We start from the raw sequence: 18,493 nt of genomic DNA, 5'->3' as shown, positions 1-18,493 counted from the left end.
CCGAACCCCTCCGGTAAGCCTCCACGGCAATCGAGACCGAGACCGAAAAGCCGGTAAACTGATGTTCGGTCAAACGAAGAATCCGGTCGGCTCGGCTCGGTTATGGGCCTAGACCGAACACATGTTGGGCCATGTTTTGGGCCACATTTTGGGCCATTTTTGGGCCTTGACTCCATTCACTAATTTAGTATAATATATTAATATTATGGTTTAGTGTATTTTTAATTAGTTTATATATATTAAAAAACATATAAATTAAAATTATAGGAGTTTATAAATTTATATATGTTTTATATAAATTATAGAAATGTATTATATAAAATTATAAATTATTTATTAGAAATGTATAAGAAATGTATAAAAATGAATTATGTAAATGATTTATTAAATATATTCGGTTCGGTTCGGTTTACCGACGGTTTAAGGATATGGAAACCGGGACCGAGTCCGAACCTCCCGGTTCGGTAGTCAAACCGAACTTTCGGTACGGTTTTATTTCGGTACGGTTGTTTTCGGTATCGGTTGGGCCGGTTTCGGACTTGACCTCAGTTTTTCGGTCAACCCGACCCAGCCCTACATGAATGCGTGGTTGATATTCATTATATATGTTAAGCTATATTGATGTTCGTATTGAACATAATAAAACAGTTAATTATAAAATGAAAATAATTCGGGACTTAACTTTCAATCGATCACAGTCTAAAGCAAGAGTAGTTTGTCTTATCGTTCGCAATACTTCCAATCATGTCGTATAAGTAATATGTTTAACTACCACTTGTGAGTTGTGAGTTGTACTAGCTTGACTTGTCACTAGTGCATATATTATTATAGCAAATTTGTGTACACATGGTTCTATATATATATATATATAGTTATTGCGGCCATCCATATACTAAACATTCAAAATTAAATTGGTGGGTTCAGGTTACTGTCTGCTAACTCATGGCCATAGCTAGCTATCGCATCCAAAAGGGTCAACTGACATCCCACTCCCGGCCCCCTCAAGAAAAAATATAGCAAATTAAATAACTTGTATTATGATTATATCCTGATTCCTGATCAATCCAAAACCATTTGTACTCGAATCCAGTGATGTTAGATACTTAGAATTATTAAATTTATTTATTGAATAACGTACATTATGTTGCTAATATTTTCTTTGTTAAAAAGCTTAAAATTCAAAATATATGCAAAGACTTTTAATCGTGGTTTTAATTTCCTGGCCTCCTGAGCTCATGTCGTACACGTGGCTTGCATAGTAACCAATCAACTTTTTTTATATAGCAACCCTAAACATGCATGCATTTGCTTCCCGTTCTTTCTATTCATTTGATTTCAATATATTTCTTTTATGTAAGACTTGCATTAAGTATGGCTTTTATTATAACTTGGTTCTTAAATGTTCTCACGATCCCAATTTCCATAAAAAATTTATTATCAGAAAATTTAGCATTGAAAAACAGTCGCTACTCGCAAGAATGAATTGATGCTGTAGAAATTGTGCTCATATATGTATGTGTATGATCAACTCCAAGGCCACCACGTGTTGGTGTTGGTTCACTTCCGAGAGATTGAGAGAATAAGAGATCATAGAGGGTCATTCAGTGAGTAATTAATATTCCGCAAAAAAGGACTCGCTCATCTTATAAAAAATAAAATAAAATCCTGAAAGGGCTCATCATTTAATTGATAGTAATTAGTTGGATGCATTGTAATTTTGTCTATGTGAAGTTAAAAAAAAATCAGTAGCTGTTTTGATCACCTTTTAATTAAGAGAAATACGAGATGTGTCATGGATGATTATGTTGATGATACGATATGTACCATATATATGACAGATGATTATATAATTAATTAGACAAATTCGGTATGATCGATCTTTATTAATAGCAAATTACAAAAAAGTCAATAAAAAGCTTTAATATTAAAAATAAATCAATATAAATTTTTTTTTTTATCTCATATTAGTCAATGGTATATTTTGAAAAATTACATTTTATTTAATGGCCCAGCCCATTTTGGTCACTAAACTCAATCCACTTGATGATGTCATGTATTTTGGTGCATTTGAAAATATCAATTTGCTTATCCATTTTTTTCATTACTTATGGGCGTAAGATGATGACGTTGCTCTTAATCTAGTTTAGGGTATAAAAATATAGTACATAATATATAAAAAGAAAAAAGGGTTTAGAAATAGAATTTAGGGTTTAGAATTAAGGCTCCATAGCTTATGGCTTAGAATTTAGATCTTTGTCCAAAATCCGGGAGTTAGTTCCTAAACTATTTTGTTGCGTAACAGTCAAATACAAACATAATATAAATCTAAGTATGAATAGTAATATATAGGGCTGGACATTAAAACCGGAATACCGAACCCATACCGATTCCATCATGTACCATATCGTTAAGGTCTCATCTCGTTTAAGTCCCGTGAATTTTGGGATGATCTCGTACCGGTCCCGAATATAATGGGATGGAAATGGTATCAACATTTCAATCTCATCCCGTCTCGTACCAAATATATAAAATTAATTTTTTTTATATATATTTTTATTACGTGTCACACTTTAGTTGGTTATTTGGGCAAGTCTATACTAGAAAGTATAAACTTGACCACACCCAATAACACACATTCCTATAATCCACTTCCAGCGCCCCCTTTTTTTTATTTTTTATTTTTTCCTTTTTTCCCTCATTGTTCTTTCTCTCTCTTCCTTTTTTATTTATTTTTCCAACGACACACACAGACCTTCCTTCCAGTCTTCCTTTTCTCTCTGGATAGCCACCATCTTCGGTGGGAACCTCCTTGTCTGGCGACTAATGATGATGAGAACACCACCATTATCTCCCTCTCTTCCTCCTCTATCTCCTCATAGCCTTTGATTTTCCAAAAACTCAACCAAAACTGACACCCATCCCCGAACCCAATTGTGCAGTCGCAGCGGCGATCGGCGTTCTCAGCCGAGTTGAGACGCCGGATCACCTAGGTTTTGTTCCCCAAGTCACGACGAGTTCAACCATGCCCTTCCATTGCCCGAATTCTCACCCATGAAGGAGGATCGAAGAGATGGAAGCTGACAAGTTCAACCATGCCCTTCCCTGCAACTGGTCTCGAACCCATCCCGACTCATCCCGTACCATATAGTTTGGTTTTGAAACAGTGCCATGGTCATCTCGTCCTAATCCCTTTCCCGAAACTAATTCTGGTATTGGGATCGGGATGAGGAAGGTCTCGTTCCCCCGTACCGTGCCCACCCTTAGTAATATATATATGTTTATTAATTTATTGTAATTCATATTTTTTTATTTTAATTAATAATGATTAAAATAAAATTATAAAAAAATACACTAATTAAAATATAATTATATATTTTTTTATTAATTTTTTTGTAATTAATCCTTTTATTAATCAAAGTAAAAAAATCCAAGCTCGATCATTCTTTTCTTTTTTGTTTGTTTTTGTTTTCGAAAGTCATATATATATGTTGGTTAATGGTTACGTAGTTTACCAGAAAACAAAACACAAACATATCCACGACATCGTTGAGTGGGTCATTGATTGACACTGATCAAGACAGTGAGCATTAATTTTCAACTTTGCAAATAGCAAGGGGGGTGTACTTTGAACTACGCACATGCATCTTTTTCCTCCCACTACTCACTAATAAAGGCCAGGACTCTGAACAGTCCAGAACATTAACCAGAAAGTGACAGGTGAGATTTTCATTTCATGCAGATGAAGCAGTACTGGCTTTTTCTCGCCGCTGTAGAGGAAGCTTTAATGCACTTCATAAAGAGACCAGTTCCCGATCGCATATGGTGCTTGCTTTTTTTCTTTCTTATTTCTTTTGACTAGATAGAGCCTTAGAGGTACAGGTGACCAGAGAGAATTTCAAGGAAACCAAATTAATGACGTATTTGCCTACGACTGCTACATAACACAAATCAAGAATGCATCACTTTGATTAATTCTATATTCTTTTTTCTTTTTATTTGGGTCATTTTTATATTGAAGATACATTGATTGTGAGGCATGTTAATTTGTTAAATACGATATAGATAAGGACTGTGCTAGGTTTTACTAATAATTAGTGTCCTAATGACATGTAATTTTCATGTCAACTAAAATATTTAATATTCTTAATACATCTCATAATTTATTTTGCCACATAAATTTTTAGAAAGTCTCAATTAAAATTTCTTAAGATCTTGCAAATCAAATTAAAAAGATTTGATTACCAAATTAAAAAAACATAACCAAAGCACATTATCTCTTAAAAAAAATTTAGCCTCAATCTTAGAACCCTAAAAGCTATTACCTTGCCACTGATGATGCTACTGCCCAGGGGATTTGGCTTGGGTTTTCGAGACCTGGGTTTGCTGATTTGGGCGAATAGCTAGTACGTGAGAGGAATAAGGAGTTGATTGGTTTAGGGTTTTCATTTGTTGGGGTTTGAGTTGGATCCGCCATTACTAGTGAGTCAAACTGATTGGTGGAGAAGAAATAATGAAATATGGATTGGAGTGTCAAGTGTGCTCGACACGGCCGGGCTCGAGGGGAATCGAATCAGAATCTATCTTCTAATGGCCTTGATCAAATTGTTCAGAAAATAGGACTTCAACTTTTTTATGATAATGGCCAAGAAATTCTGGTATTTCAATTTATTAGGCTTATTCGTCTAGGTTGAATTTTGAAAAGTAGATTCTGGAATATAAGATTAGATGAAGGGTATTTGTAGAAATACAAAAAAAATTTATAGGGCAGTTCTATACGTTTATTCAGTTCTCTCTTGTCATGTGACATCCATATATATTATTTTCAAGTATTATTTTTTTCACGAGGAAATTACAGATTTGGTCCACTTATTTTATACCTAATTCAATTTTGGTCCACAATCTTTTTTAAGTTCTGTTTTGGTCCACTAATTGTTTCATTTGTTCAATAAAGGTCCAGATTTGTGACTTTAAATCTTTTGGGTTGTGTTTTCTTCAATTATAATTGAAGTATAAGTTATATTTCATCATTTCTTAGTCATAAAAACAAATTTGGAGTATTATAATCTAAGAGAATTGAGATTTGGTGAAATTTGAAAAATTGGCAGTTTTGGGTACCCTACTTTAGGGTCAATTATCTTGAGTTTTAGAACTCCAATTTGAATGATCTTTATATGGTTGTAAAGAAGAAATGCATAGCTTTAAAACAAGTATATATTTGCTGAATTTGGGTGAGATTTGATAGGGTAAAAAGCATGTCAAATTTGAGAAAACAAATCTGGACCTTTATTGAACAAGTGAAACAATTAGTGGACCAAAACAGAACTTAAAAAAGATTGTGGACCAAAATTGAACTAGGTATAAAATAACTGGACTAAATCTGTAATTTCCTCTTTTTTTCACCATTAACGCATGTAGTGGACGTTATTGTATGATGTGATGCCCATGGTTTTCTCTTAAATTAACTATTAATTTAAGTGAATTAAAAATTAATTTGTACCAAGCAAAACAATATGGTCAGTTTTTTAATTAAGGTGGAAAATAGAATTGTATTACAGCGTGGATTAAGGAATAAGTTGGCTCCAACTAGAGGTGTCAAACGGGCCGGCCCGGCCCGGCCCGACCCGTTTAAGTTGAGTCCATCGTGCTTTCGTGCCGTGCTCGGGCCGGCCCATATAGTTAAGATCTAAGCCCAGCACAGCCCATGGCCCGCGGGCCATTCGTGCTCGTGCCGTGCCTTAAACGGGCCGGCCCACGGACCTATTTTTATTTTTATTTTTTATGGTGATAAAACTAATCTTATGATATTTTTTCTTATTTATAATTAAATATTAACATTATTTTTCATGAAAATTGAATATTTTTGTTGAAAAGTTCTTTAAAAATAGAAAAAACAATGTTAAAATAGTCGTGCCTAATTCGGGCCCATTTCGTGCCCGTGCTCGTGCCGTGCTTGGCCCGTGTCGTGCTCGTGCCGTGCCGTGCCCGATGGGCTAAAAACTTCGGCCCAGCCCAGCCCATTTAATCGTGCCGTGCCGTGCCGTGCCTATTTTAATCGTGCCGTGCCGTGTCGTGCTCGGGCCGGCCCGACCCGTTTGACACCTCTAGCTCCAACTTGGTCCAACGTGGTAATATAAGATTAGAATTGATCGATGTTAATGCATTTACAATGAAGTCGGTTGCAAATGATGAAGTGAAAATCATCAAAACGATACGTTTTGCAGGTTTATGCATAGATAAATGGTACGAATTAAGGCAGTGATTTCTTTCTGATTTTGGGAAAAATTCTGTTATACAGTCACTTATATGATATATAAATATATTTTTAATTCTTGAATCTTGAAGGGTTGATATTTCATTACTAAAATATAGTTTTTTCTACTATTACGTATGCTTATATGCCAGGCAGTGTTTGTACGTATACGAACTGGTGATTAGATTGCAATGCTTTTCAACGTACCGTATACGAACTTGTACCATATAAATATGTTTGTACCGTACACCATACACGCATGCTTGAAAAGAAAAGAAAGTAGCATCCTATTCACATTCGCAAATGGGCATGGGAGATAGTTCAGCGAGGCTTATTAATGATCAGTAGCTTTGAAAATTTGATGAAAAGCATGCACAGCATAAATCAAAAACACGTATATATACCTACCTATCGGAAGCGCTTGACGATCATGTTTGTCACGTCCTTGGGATTCAACTCCCTGTGATTTGGGCTTTTTGGCTTGCCAATTTCGACCCGTTTACCCCATAAACTCAGCACACCGCACTTGACGTCTTAATCCACCAGCTTCGCAAGTCTGGATCTCCATCCAACTTTTATCACTACTCCCTTGTAAAGACTTTTATGGATGTTCATCATGAAAAAGTGACTAGCTCATGTACTTCGTCCCAAGGTTTTTGCCTTAATGCTTTTCAAATATTAGAGGTTCCAGCAAGCCACGGCTTAAAATTAGTGGGGCTGCGTGTGATTGATGTGGTAATGTCGTTGTTATATATCTAAAGCTTAGTTTGAGATTGCTGTGAGAAAAATCAGCTACGAAGTAAAGCAGCTGTGAAGTAAAGTCAGCTGTGAAGTAAAACAGTTGAGTGTTTGGTAAACTATATTTTTCATCAGCTGTGAAGTAAAGTCAGCTGTGAAGTAAAACAGTTGAGTGTTTGGTAAACTATATTTTTCAAAAGTGCTGTGAGTACAAAAAGCAGTATGAAAGTGTTTGGTAAAGCGTAATGTAAAACTGATGTGTCTATTTATAATTACTAAAATAAGGATATTATGGGTAAAATAAAATTTTCATTGTTGTTGTGATTCACTGCAGCTTTCAAAAGCACCTATGAACTTGTTTTCTATTTTTGTTGTGGGGAGTTGAGAATTGTGGGGCAAAACACTTTTTCATTTTCTTACCAAACACCAAAACTGTTGTGGGTGATTAAAAATTATTATCCACAGCAGCATTTAGGTCTTTCACAACAATCCCAAACGGGACCTAAGTAACGCTAGTTATGTGACTTATGTCACATTTTTTCTTTAATATTACATTTCTACTTTGTCCTACTTTGTCTAATAGACCATGATACAAATACGTACTTTTATCGATTTTATTTTCATATCGTTCAATGTGCTACTTTGTCTTACTTCCTTCTTTCCTTGTAGTAGCTTACTAGGCACATCAACTAGGATCCAATTTAATTTGAGGCATTCAAATATTACTATCTTAGCTTTGATTGTGAACATAAAAGAAAAATTATAGGTCTCGAACAAAAAATAAACTACATAATAATATACAATATTTACACACATTAGCCCTTAGGACGGAAAGGTGAAAGTCAAAGAAAAAGACTAAAGTAAGTGTCACATTCTAATTATTCATGAGTAGCACTGAAAAAAATTTGTTGGTGACAAATAAAGCAAAAGTGAACAGCTTACTAAATTAGAGGGGAAAAAAAAGAACAGATTACTAAATTAGAGGACCAAAAAAAAAAAGAACAGATTTATAAATTAAGTTCTTGGTGGCACAAGCCGGTTTAATTTCCCCTTAAATAAATAAGGATCTCATATTTAATTGCCTTCAATTTGAACCACTCAATTTTTAACAGTAAAGTTTCCAAGTTACAAGGATCGGTACATATGAATTGGGAAAAGAACATAATTGGAGCCCAGTTATATACGGACTAGGAATCACCAGCTTCAAACAATCCTTGTACGTTTTATTTGTTGTACTGGTGACTGGTGAGTGGTGAGCATATTGCAAACAAAATTAAGTAAGAATAAAGGCAAAAGTTACAAGAATAAGTAGATCAAGGACACCCATATCTAGATCCCCACCTAAAATATCTTAATTGTGTTAATTTCAGGACCACATCAATCATAATAGCTAGCTACTTATAATTGTCTTTAAGGTCCACCACCCAATTTTCTAACAAAAAAGGTTGTTTCTTGTGACAATGATTTGCATATTCAAAATGGAAGCAGATTATACAGTTTTACTGAGAATGTGAAATTTGAAGCATATTGTGTGTAAGAATTGATTACATGAAAATTTGAGTCATCTACCTAAATATATCCTTGGTTGTGCTGAGTCTTGTATATTGTACAATATTCATGGTTATGGGATATACAGTAGCTAAGAGTAATGGCAAGTTACTAGTGCCATTTTCTTCAGCTGTGCTTGTGGGTGGCCATCTGCAGTAGAATAGATTCTGTGTGTATTTATAACAGTATCTGCTGCATTGTGCGCATCGATGCTCAACCATTCCAAGTCCATAACAAGACCTACTCATGGTTGTAAATGCTTGGGGTTGTGGTCGTAATCGATATTATATAACCAACGGCTATGTAAAAGCAGGGGACACACTCCAATGCTAGCTAATTCTTATGTCCACCATCCCCAACACCCTTTTGGATATTGTATTTTAGTGTGTTATTGCTGCAAGAGGAGGCACTTTATTTTCAATTTGGTTGGAGGTCTTGTGGTAAATGCTTGTGGTGTATGCATTACTATATATCTAAGAGGGTGCATAATAGGGTTCTAATTAGTCTCCCTAGAACCCCAACTAGCGATTGGTCCATGGTATTTCTCTCCAATTTATTGGAAGATGTCTCAACTTCGAATCGTTCTTCGTCATATCAAAAGATATTGAACCCCAATAAGAAAGGATCCTATAGAACTTTAGGCCTGATCAGCATCCCAAGTAAACTATAGAAAAGAGTGAAGGAGATGCTACAATATAATTCAGTTAAAGTGGTTACTTAGGGCTTTTGTCTTCCTGCTATACCCGAAGAAGGGAACAATACTATTATTGCAATGGAGGACCAAAGAGGGTCCATTCCCTCCACCATTGAATTTTGATGGCATCCCAGTTTGGAAGAACAGCTCCCTCATCAGTCATCACCCATCTGCAGAAGCAGAATTTTTCAGATACAGAAATAAGCATATCATTTTTCCTCATATGGGAAAAGCTAGCTTTTCAAGTCATATATCCAACCACCTCCATCCCTCTACCATCCACACCACCACCATCAATCACCAACAGTTGCCAAAATAGCCGTACATAGCAGCTCTAATTATTTGAACAGTCTTTCCATTTCTCCAACTCTAGCTCATTTAATTGCTTAGGTGATCCTTAACTTTAGGGATTCTCTACAAGACTCTCCTAAATGGATAAGACAATGAGGTAAAAGTAAAACAAGTTCTGTAGCATATTGATGTGCACTGAAAGCAATTGCCAAAAACTTAATACACTGGATGTGGAAAACATGTGGCTTTGTCATAAATATTACTCCTGTAGAAATTCCACTACTTCACCAGTGAGTAAGAAATATCCAAACTCAGATTTAAGAGTGAATTAAAGGGATTTACCTTTTCATTTTGGCTTTATATATATATATATACCATCCATTGTTTTGCCATTGCCTACTAACACTTCACATCAAGGAATCTGAAGTTGATGGTTTCCATTGTCCTTCAGCCCATTTGCCTATTGGGTTCCTGCTATAACCAACTAATATAAGTTTTGATAACTAGGAAAACCACTCATAATCTACTACCATCATTGCCTTGCTCAATTTGTGCTTGTGTTCTGAGAGAGAGAGGCTGGCCAATCAATCCTCTATTAATTTATATAGTTGATGTCACACTGATGATAGATATATCCCTTATTGTCAACCATTTGATCATATATGTAGGTGTTCTGTAATCATCAACTGCTCCAATAATCCAATTAATTAGTAAACTATACAAAACAAAGTTAATTTCATTAATTATCATCACAAACTACATGCATATGCTTGTTATTAAATAAAGAACCTGTTTTCTGTCAGCATAAGACTATAAGCCATTAAAAGTGGATAAAAATTAGTATATGATAGTTATGTGCCAACACCCATCTACCGTTCCAAATGACTTTGATCATGCAGCACATCTCTGTTTTCTCTCATTGATCCTTACTTTTCACACAGTACTCATGACTCAACCCCCCCCCATATCTCACCATCTCTCACCTCCACAGACCACAACGGTGCATGATGCACCACTTTTATCTCCACCTTCCCACTATAGAGGGTGCATGTAGGTCATGAGACTCATGACCTACAGTGTCCATTTTAATAAAATGGCAACCTTAAGGTACCAAATGAATATCGTTGTTCAATGGTTAGTTCCAAACATAATGTATGATATACAAATATATTTAATTACGAGAAAATTTAACTCAAATAATAAAATAGTGAACTCGTCAAAATTTAAGAGTTAAAAAATATATTTATATGTGATATCAAAGTGATACAATTTTTCTAAGTTGATATATAGGGTTTCAAAGGTGGTTGTCTAGTCACTTAGACTCATAGAGTGGGGAATTAATTGATTCTCAGATCGATCACATCTTCAGAACAGGTAGAGATCTTTAGGGGGCAGGCAAGCAACATATACCCATATGACTATAGCTACTGCACAAGCAAATAGATAGGGAGCATAATGTGATGTCCACTTAAGCCATCCCTAATAATTATCTCCTCTTTGTAGTCAAAATTTTCGACAGATCACTAGCCAAGAATTATAAGATAATAGGATAGTCCATCAATTATCACATAATTGGAGACCCTTCGCCTTCAATTTGTTGGACTTCCGCATCAGCATGAAGTAGAACTTTGATGATTAATATCCAAATGGGCCAATTCGTTCGTTCTGTCATATCGGTAAAAGTCATAAACGTTAGAAGGAGTACCTCTTTAATTCGAAATTATTGGTATGGGCTTTCTATAAACGTTCACATCATTGATAGACAAGATGCGTAATTGAAGGATGAACGGTCGCCACTTCACCACCCTTTGCCACAAAAGAGAGAATACATCTTCTTCTACTTCAAAAAGAAAATCAAAAAAGACTAATCGGCTTTATATGAAAAGAATCGACCCAACTTCCAGCAGACCTTTTAGTTGAAATGGGCCCAAGGCCGAGAAAACAACAAAACCCAACAACTTACAAAACAGGCCCTAGCAAGCCCAACTTCTATTCTTTTCGCAGAATTCACTTACTTTTTAATTGGATTAAAAAACAAAATGATAGACAATTTTGAATAATGGGTAATTTTTTTTTTTTTGAGAATTAAATAATGGGTAATATACACATTCTTAGAGCATCCCCATCTATTTTTCTATATTTCATTCACATATGAGGATAAGTTTGGAGAGAAAGTTAAATTTGAAGAAGGACATGAATGGTGAAGTTAAAAATTTTCAAATTATATAAAATTTAACCGTTAAAGGTTTGGAGAGAGTTTGATGAGTCTCATTTATTCAAATTGATTTGAGAAAATTTCAAATTTAGAAAGATTTGGAGTTATGTTTTGTGTCATTTTTTTTTTCGGATTAAAATTTTGGGAGAGATTTAGGGAAATGTTGAAGATAGTCTAAGAATAAATTATTTTTTTTCTTAAATAATTGTACCCAATAGTAGAAAACAAAAAGTTGGGTTAGATTTAGGAAAACAGTAGTGCTAGATATACCACATTTTTATACCATAATTTCATACCACCTTATGTGGCAACTTACATGGCATTCATACATTGGATACTAAAAAATAAAAATAAAAACCCAAAAAGAAAAAGAAAAATTATGTCCAATAAAATAATGACACGTGAGATGGTATAAGAATGTGGTATAAGAAATGTGGTAAGTATAGCATTATTCTTAGGAAAATGTTGAAGATAGTCTAAGAATAAATTATTTTTTTTTCTTAAATAATTGTACCCAATAGTAGAAAACAAAAAGTTGGGTTTACTTTTATTCTTAGATTTGATAGTGCACCACAAACTCAATTGGATAATACACGTACAAATACATTAATCAATAATTATCAAGATTAATCCATAAGGTGGTTGCCCAAGACATTGCTTAATTCAAATCATTCGAAGCGCGTGTGTCGTTGGGAGGCTGAACCAGTGAGTAATAAGCACCTGTAGGCCCCTTAGCCAATAGCGACGAGTGGGTTCCTTTCTCCACCACCTTCCCTTTATCAAGCACAGTGATTAGATCACAGTTCTGTATGGTACTTAACCTGTGGGCAACCACCATACTAGTCCTCCCCACCATCATGCGCTCGAGCGCGTCTTGCACCACCTTCTCCGACTGACTATCGAGCGCGCTGGTGGCCTCGTCTAATAGCAACATTGTTGGATTTCTCAGTATCGCTCGAGCTATTGCTATGCGTTGCTTTTGGCCCCCAGATAGCTGCACGCCATTATCCCCACACGACGTGTCGTATCCGTCCTTTAACCCGCTGATAAAATTGTGAGCATTGGCTGCCCTTGCAGCCTCGATGATCTCCATTTCATCAATCTCATCGGACGCTCCATATACAATGTTCTCTCTTATAGAGCCAGAGAATAAAGTAGGCTCTTGGCTGACTAGTGCTATGTGTTTCCTTAATGACCTAAGGTTGTATGATTTTAAATCTTGACCGTCCATTTCTACCACACCTTTGATTGGATCGTAGAATCTCTGAATTAATCCAATTATGGTTGATTTTCCGGACCCACTTTGTCCCACCAATGCCGTTGATCGTCCTGCTTCAATGTTGATTGAGAAGCCTCGGAAGATCATCACATTGGGCCTAGTTGGGTACGCAAAATAAACTTCACAAAATTGTATGTGGCCCATTATCTTTTGTACCTGGGAGCCTTCTGGAGCTTTGGGCTCAATTCTTGTGGTCCGGTCCAAGATGCTAAAAATGGACCCAATAGCATCGAAACCCTTGGCAAGTTCCGATGTCATACTTCCAGCATCGGCTATTTCCCGACCCGTGGCAACCAAAATGATGATGGTCGAAATGGCTTCCCTTGTTGTGAGGTAGCCCTCAAAGACGAGCTTGCCGCCATACCAATAACTCACTCCCCAGTTGAGAGTTGTAATGCTCAGGGCACACCCAAGCCCGATACCCGCGAACCATGATTGTCGGATGCTCTCTTTATGTGGGCCTTGTTGGGCCTTTTCTAGCATCCACATAATGGTGTTTTGGGCTGAGAACGTTGTAATGGTCCGGATGTGGGACACAGCTTCAGCGGCTAGCTTGCTACTTTTCTCTTGGGCTTTAATGGCTTTCCTGGACATTCTTTTAAGAAGGACACGCTTAGAATAGAAGCAGATAATGACTATGGGCTGGACGGCTATGAAAATGAGGGCAAGCCTCCATGCAATTATTAGGCCCATTGTCCATGCTACGGCTACAGATGACAAGGTTTGTACAAAAAGACCCATTCTGTCACCCACTAAAGATCTCACCTGCAAATCACATTAATAGATATAATTAGTTGATGTTATATTTAGAGCAAATAATTATTTAGTATCTCAACTTTACATGTTGTTTCAATTTAGTATCCCAACTTTGAAAACTTACAAAAAAGTACCTCAACTTTCATTTTGTGACAAAATAGTACCTCCGTTAGTTTTTCTGTTAAATAAACCGTTATCTGCAAACGTGGCAGAATTATTTTCGTCTTTTCCTTAAATTTAAAAAATAATAATATTTTTTTAATAAAAAAATTTCATAAAATAAAAAAATCATTTCCCCCATCCCCAGCTATGCCCCACGCAGAACCACCCCCATCCCCGGCCCACCCAGCCCTTTTCCTTCTCTCCTCCTCCCCCACCCAGCCAGCCCCTCCCTAGCCCGCCCACACCCCCTCACCCCCAAGCTCAGCGTCATAGCACCCTCCACCCCCTCCCCCAAGCCCCAGCCCCGTCGCACCCCACAGCCCTAGCCCTAGCCCCTCCCTTCCCCTTCCCGCCCCCACCCAACCTCAGTCCCACCCCGCACACCCCATTCTTCAACCCAGTGCCGACCCACCCCATCCCTCTCACCCAAGCCCGACCCAACTCCTCCCTATCACCCAGCCCCGACCCACCTCCCTCCTTCCCCCTACCAGCCCCCCGCCCTACCCAGCACCGCCTCGCCCTGCCCTGCCCCTCATAGCCCCAGGTAGCCCCTCTTTCTCTACGCGCTGCCGCAACCTTCCCCTGCACTGACCTCTCCTCTACCACATCTCTCTCTTCCTCTCTTTCTCTTTCTCTCTCTCACACTCCTTATCTTTCTCACTCAGCGTCGACACACTGCCAATTGCTCAATACCCAGAGACGAATAGCCTCCGATTGCTCAATAGATTTGCGCAGCCTCGGCCACGACATCAGCGAACAGAGCAGCCCAGTTGGGGGGAGAAGGTTGACGACACAAAGGGATGGGTCGCCGGAGTTTTGCCAGTGGCCGGAGAGGGGAAGGAGGTGGGGAGGGTTGGGGTGGGGTTTTCCCAGCCATCCTCCCCTCTCTTCCTGCCCGACCCACCCCCAGTCTCGTCGCCCCTCCCCCCCTCACCCCTTACCCAACCCCGACCCTCCCCTGCCCATCTCCTTCCCATTTTTTATTTTTTATTTTTAGAAGTTTTAATTTTTTTATTCAAAAGTTTTTAAAAATATTATTATTTTTTAAATTTAAGAAAAAGACGAAAATATTCCCGCCACGTTAGCAGATAACGGTTTATTTGACAGAAAAACTAACGGAGGTACTATTTTGACACAAAATGAAAGTTAAAGTACTTTTTGTAAGTTTTCAAAGTTGGGGTACTAAGTTGAAACAATATTTAAAGTTGAGGTATTAAATTGTAATTTGCTCTTATATTTATTATTTTGAACATATGGAAATGTTGACTTACTCCTTGAGCATCATTGGTGAGTCTAGAGCAAATGGCACCGCTAGAGTTTTGATCCCCATCGAACCATCCAACTTCAAAAGTGAGTATCTTTGAAAGCAGCCTCTCTGTGATCCGATTGGTTAAGCGCTCCCCCATATATGCAAAACTATAATGCTGGACAACATTAACCAGCAATGAATAAACAGACAACCCAATAAAACACAAGGCCAAAGTCCTGATTTTGTCTTTAATCTCGTCATGATTTGTCAAGAAAAACACCGATATCGTGTTCCCCATGGTGAATCCGTACATGGGTTGAACTGCTCCAGATAGAATCGCACTCAAACACCCTAAAATTCCATGCTTCCACTCTGGAAGACTCATAGATGACACTCTCCAAAATGACCATGTGGGAGCACTAGTGGTCATGTTGTTTGGATTTTCTTTAACAGTAGTACTCTCAAATGTGTCACCATTGTTGGAATGAGTCACCATTGTCGGAAGAGTACTAGTACTTCTGTTCAATTTGATGATGGTGTTGGATATGGAAGATTGATCATGATGTGGAGTTTCTTTTTCTATCTGTTGGAGACGGACGAATGAGGTGTAAAGGCCATTTTCTTGTTGCATTAATTCATGGTGTGAGCCAATTTCTGCAACAGAACCGTTTTGCATGACGGCAATGACATCAGCGTTTCGAATGGTGGACAAACGGTGTGCAATGATTATGGTAGTTCTGCCCATGGCTGCTTTGTGGAGGGCTTCTTGAACAAGCCTTTCGGATTCTGAGTCCAATGCGCTGGTGGCTTCATCAAGAAGAAGGATTCGGGATTTTTTTATTACTGCTCTTGCAATTGCTATTCTCTGCTTCTGTCCTCCAGATACTTGAATGCCTCTCTCACCAACCTACAATTATGTATGAGTAGTCACCAAATTTATTTACTAAATTGGAGTTGTACAGGTTGGATCTACTTGAAATTGATCTATCGACCCATTATTTGGTGAACAAATTTGATGAGTTTATAAATGAAATTCAGAATGGATCCAAATTTGAATAAATGAAACACTAAATCTTTGTCTACTACCATGCATTCTTGTTTGAATTGGCAACATTAATTGCTAGTAGGGAGCCAGAATTAACCTGAGTATCATACCCATGAGGCAACTGAGATATGAAATCATGTGCATTGCTAGCTTTGGCAGCCTCAACTACTTCCTCCATTGCAACATCCTCCTTGCCAAGAAGTATGTTCTCTTTAATGGTGGTTGAGAACAATGAAGGCTCTTGGCTCACTGATGCCATCAGTGACCTTAGCCATTTAAGTTGCAGCTTGTCAATGGCAACCCCATCAAGAAGAATCTCTCCCTCAAGTGGGTCATAAAACCTTTGCAACAAAGCTATCACTGTGGATTTTCCTGAGCCACTAGCACCCACCAAGGCAACAGTTTTTCCTGCCGGGATGGTCACACAAAATTTGTTGAGGATAATGCTGTCAGGTCTTGATGGGTATGCAAACTTAACATGCTTAAATTCCACTTGGCTTGAAACATCCTCCAAAATTTTGCCATCCATATTGTCTGAATCGATCTTCGGAACTCGTTCTATAATTTCCATTATTCGCTCACCAACTGCACATGCTTCCGCTATGTACTTGAGGTTGGACAGAGCAGCACCCATTGCTCTGTTCACCAAGAACAAAAAATTAATTAACAAATCAATTCATTAATAATAAAATGCTTCATAGGATGGTAAAACTAGAAAATTGAAGAAGAAATTGTTTACAATCCTCCATTGACTATTGAGATGCCAACTGCAAAAACAGTCCCTCCCAAGGCACCATGGTACATAACCAATTTGGTAGAACAGTAAGACATAACAGCCCAAATGGCAAAGACAGTGCCAGTGCTGCCAATGGCCAAGCCTTTGACCAATCCTTGCCTCAACCCCAACTTTATGGTCCCATGTAGAGCTGCAGAGAATTTTGCTATTGTGTTGTTCTCTCCAACAAAGGCATAAACCGTTCGAACCGAAGAGATTGCCTGCTCTGCTATTGACCCAGCCTTTATGTATTCTTCCCTTCTCTTCCTTGCTAATCCCGTTAAAGTTGTTCCGCAAATCCAACCAGGAACTACCAGAAGCAATGCCAAGGGGAGTCCCACTATAGCCAGTTCCCACATCAGTACAAATGCAATCATGTAACCCCCAATGAACATTGAGAGTTTACTTAAAAAGTCTGGCACCTGATGATTCAAATTGGATTACAATTAGTAATTTAATTCTCTCATAGAGTGAAGTGAATGAGGGAATTAATTAATTACCTTTTCGCTGAGAACATCTTGAATGATCTGAATGTCATTTGAAATGCTTGTGACCACCTCAGAGGTGCTTGTTACATGCAAATCAAAGTAACCCACGTCTTGCCTCAATACTGCTTTCAAATATCGGCTTCTCATTCTTGCAGCTTGTCTCTCCGCTGTTCGTGTCCAACAATACCCCTCTAAGATCACAAACACACAATGAAGAATCAATTATCAAACACTTTCAGCTGATATGTATAACTTCTTATGTAGTGAGATACTGAGATTCACCTAAGAAACAAGCAATCCATGACGCAGAAGCTAAGTACAAGAAAGCCATTATTCCATTCTGCAGCCATATAAAACCGAATGCAATTAGCAATTTAGCATTTCTGTGTTTCGTACTTTGAGTTTCAGTGTTTGTGTGTGTGAGACTGAGAATAGAGCTAGAGACCTTATTGACGTTTAGACGCAGATCGGATGGTCCAGCTCTGCCCATATTGTTGACCAACCGGCCAACAAAAACCACCCCCAGCCGCGAAGAAAATCCATCACCAACGGCTCCAAGCAACCCCAGAGTCATCAACCACTTGTCCACTCCATCCGCATGCATGAAAATGGAGCGTAGAGACCCGTTTTTCTTCTTCTTTAGCACCCCATTAACGTTACTCTTCATTGTCACTCTTTCTGGTTCTACCTCTGTGATTCTCTTTGCTTGCTTATAATGGGCGAGTGCATTCTGATCACTGTCATGGCCACTCGGATAGCATTCATGCTTCTAGAGCTCCATTGGTCGTTTGCTTATTGTGACTATCAATCAATGTTTCCACAAACAATTTTATATTGCATTCGGGTACAAAGTAGAAAATACTTGTACTAGTGCCCATAGAATTGCAAAAATTCTTAAGATTTTTAATGGACTATTAAGATTAAAAAGGAAAAGGAATTTTTTTAATTTTTAAATCAAATTAAAGAATCTTATCTTGAAAGGGTAACCATTTCCATTTATATT

The 18,493-nt window shown here is 37.7% G+C and overlaps 1 protein-coding gene across 1 annotated transcript; it reads right to left on the bottom strand.

Annotated features, from left to right (window-relative positions):
- Window positions 1–12,287: 12,287 nt before the first annotated feature.
- On the bottom strand, window positions 12,288–18,157 carry LOC147288635 (ABC transporter B family member 15-like). Its single transcript, XM_086241028.1, has 7 exons — window positions 17,936–18,157; window positions 17,773–17,830; window positions 17,503–17,681; window positions 16,967–17,424; window positions 16,325–16,865; window positions 15,205–16,089; window positions 12,288–13,780 (listed from the first exon to the last, which is right to left on the bottom strand). The coding sequence occupies exons 1-7, from the start codon at window positions 18,155–18,157 to the stop codon at window positions 12,395–12,397; spliced, it is 3,729 nt and encodes a 1,242-aa protein (XP_086097154.1). The 3' UTR covers window positions 12,288–12,394.
- Window positions 18,158–18,493: the final 336 nt, after the last annotated feature.

This window comes from Dryas octopetala, chromosome 4, assembly GCF_963921425.1.
Source record: "Dryas octopetala chromosome 4, drDryOcto1.1, whole genome shotgun sequence".
Taxonomy (NCBI): Eukaryota; Viridiplantae; Streptophyta; class Magnoliopsida; order Rosales; family Rosaceae; genus Dryas; species Dryas octopetala.
The sequence above is the reverse complement of the archived record's forward strand: the minus strand, read 5'-3'. Positions and strand labels throughout refer to the sequence as shown.

What these genes read in the sequence shown, in the direction of transcription:
- LOC147288635 (XM_086241028.1), bottom strand. Translation starts at nt 18,157, where the DNA reads ATGAAGAGTAACGTTAATGGGGTGCTAAAGAAGAAGAAAAACGGGTCT. An exon ending in ATGGATTGCTTGTTTCTTAG is followed by an intron (nt 17,682 to 17,772) that starts GTGAATCTCAGT and finishes TTGTGATCTTAG; the next exon opens with AGGGGTATTGTTGGACACGA. An exon ending in AAGATGTTCTCAGCGAAAAG is followed by an intron (nt 17,425 to 17,502) that starts GTAATTAATTAA and finishes TTGAATCATCAG; the next exon opens with GTGCCAGACTTTTTAAGTAA.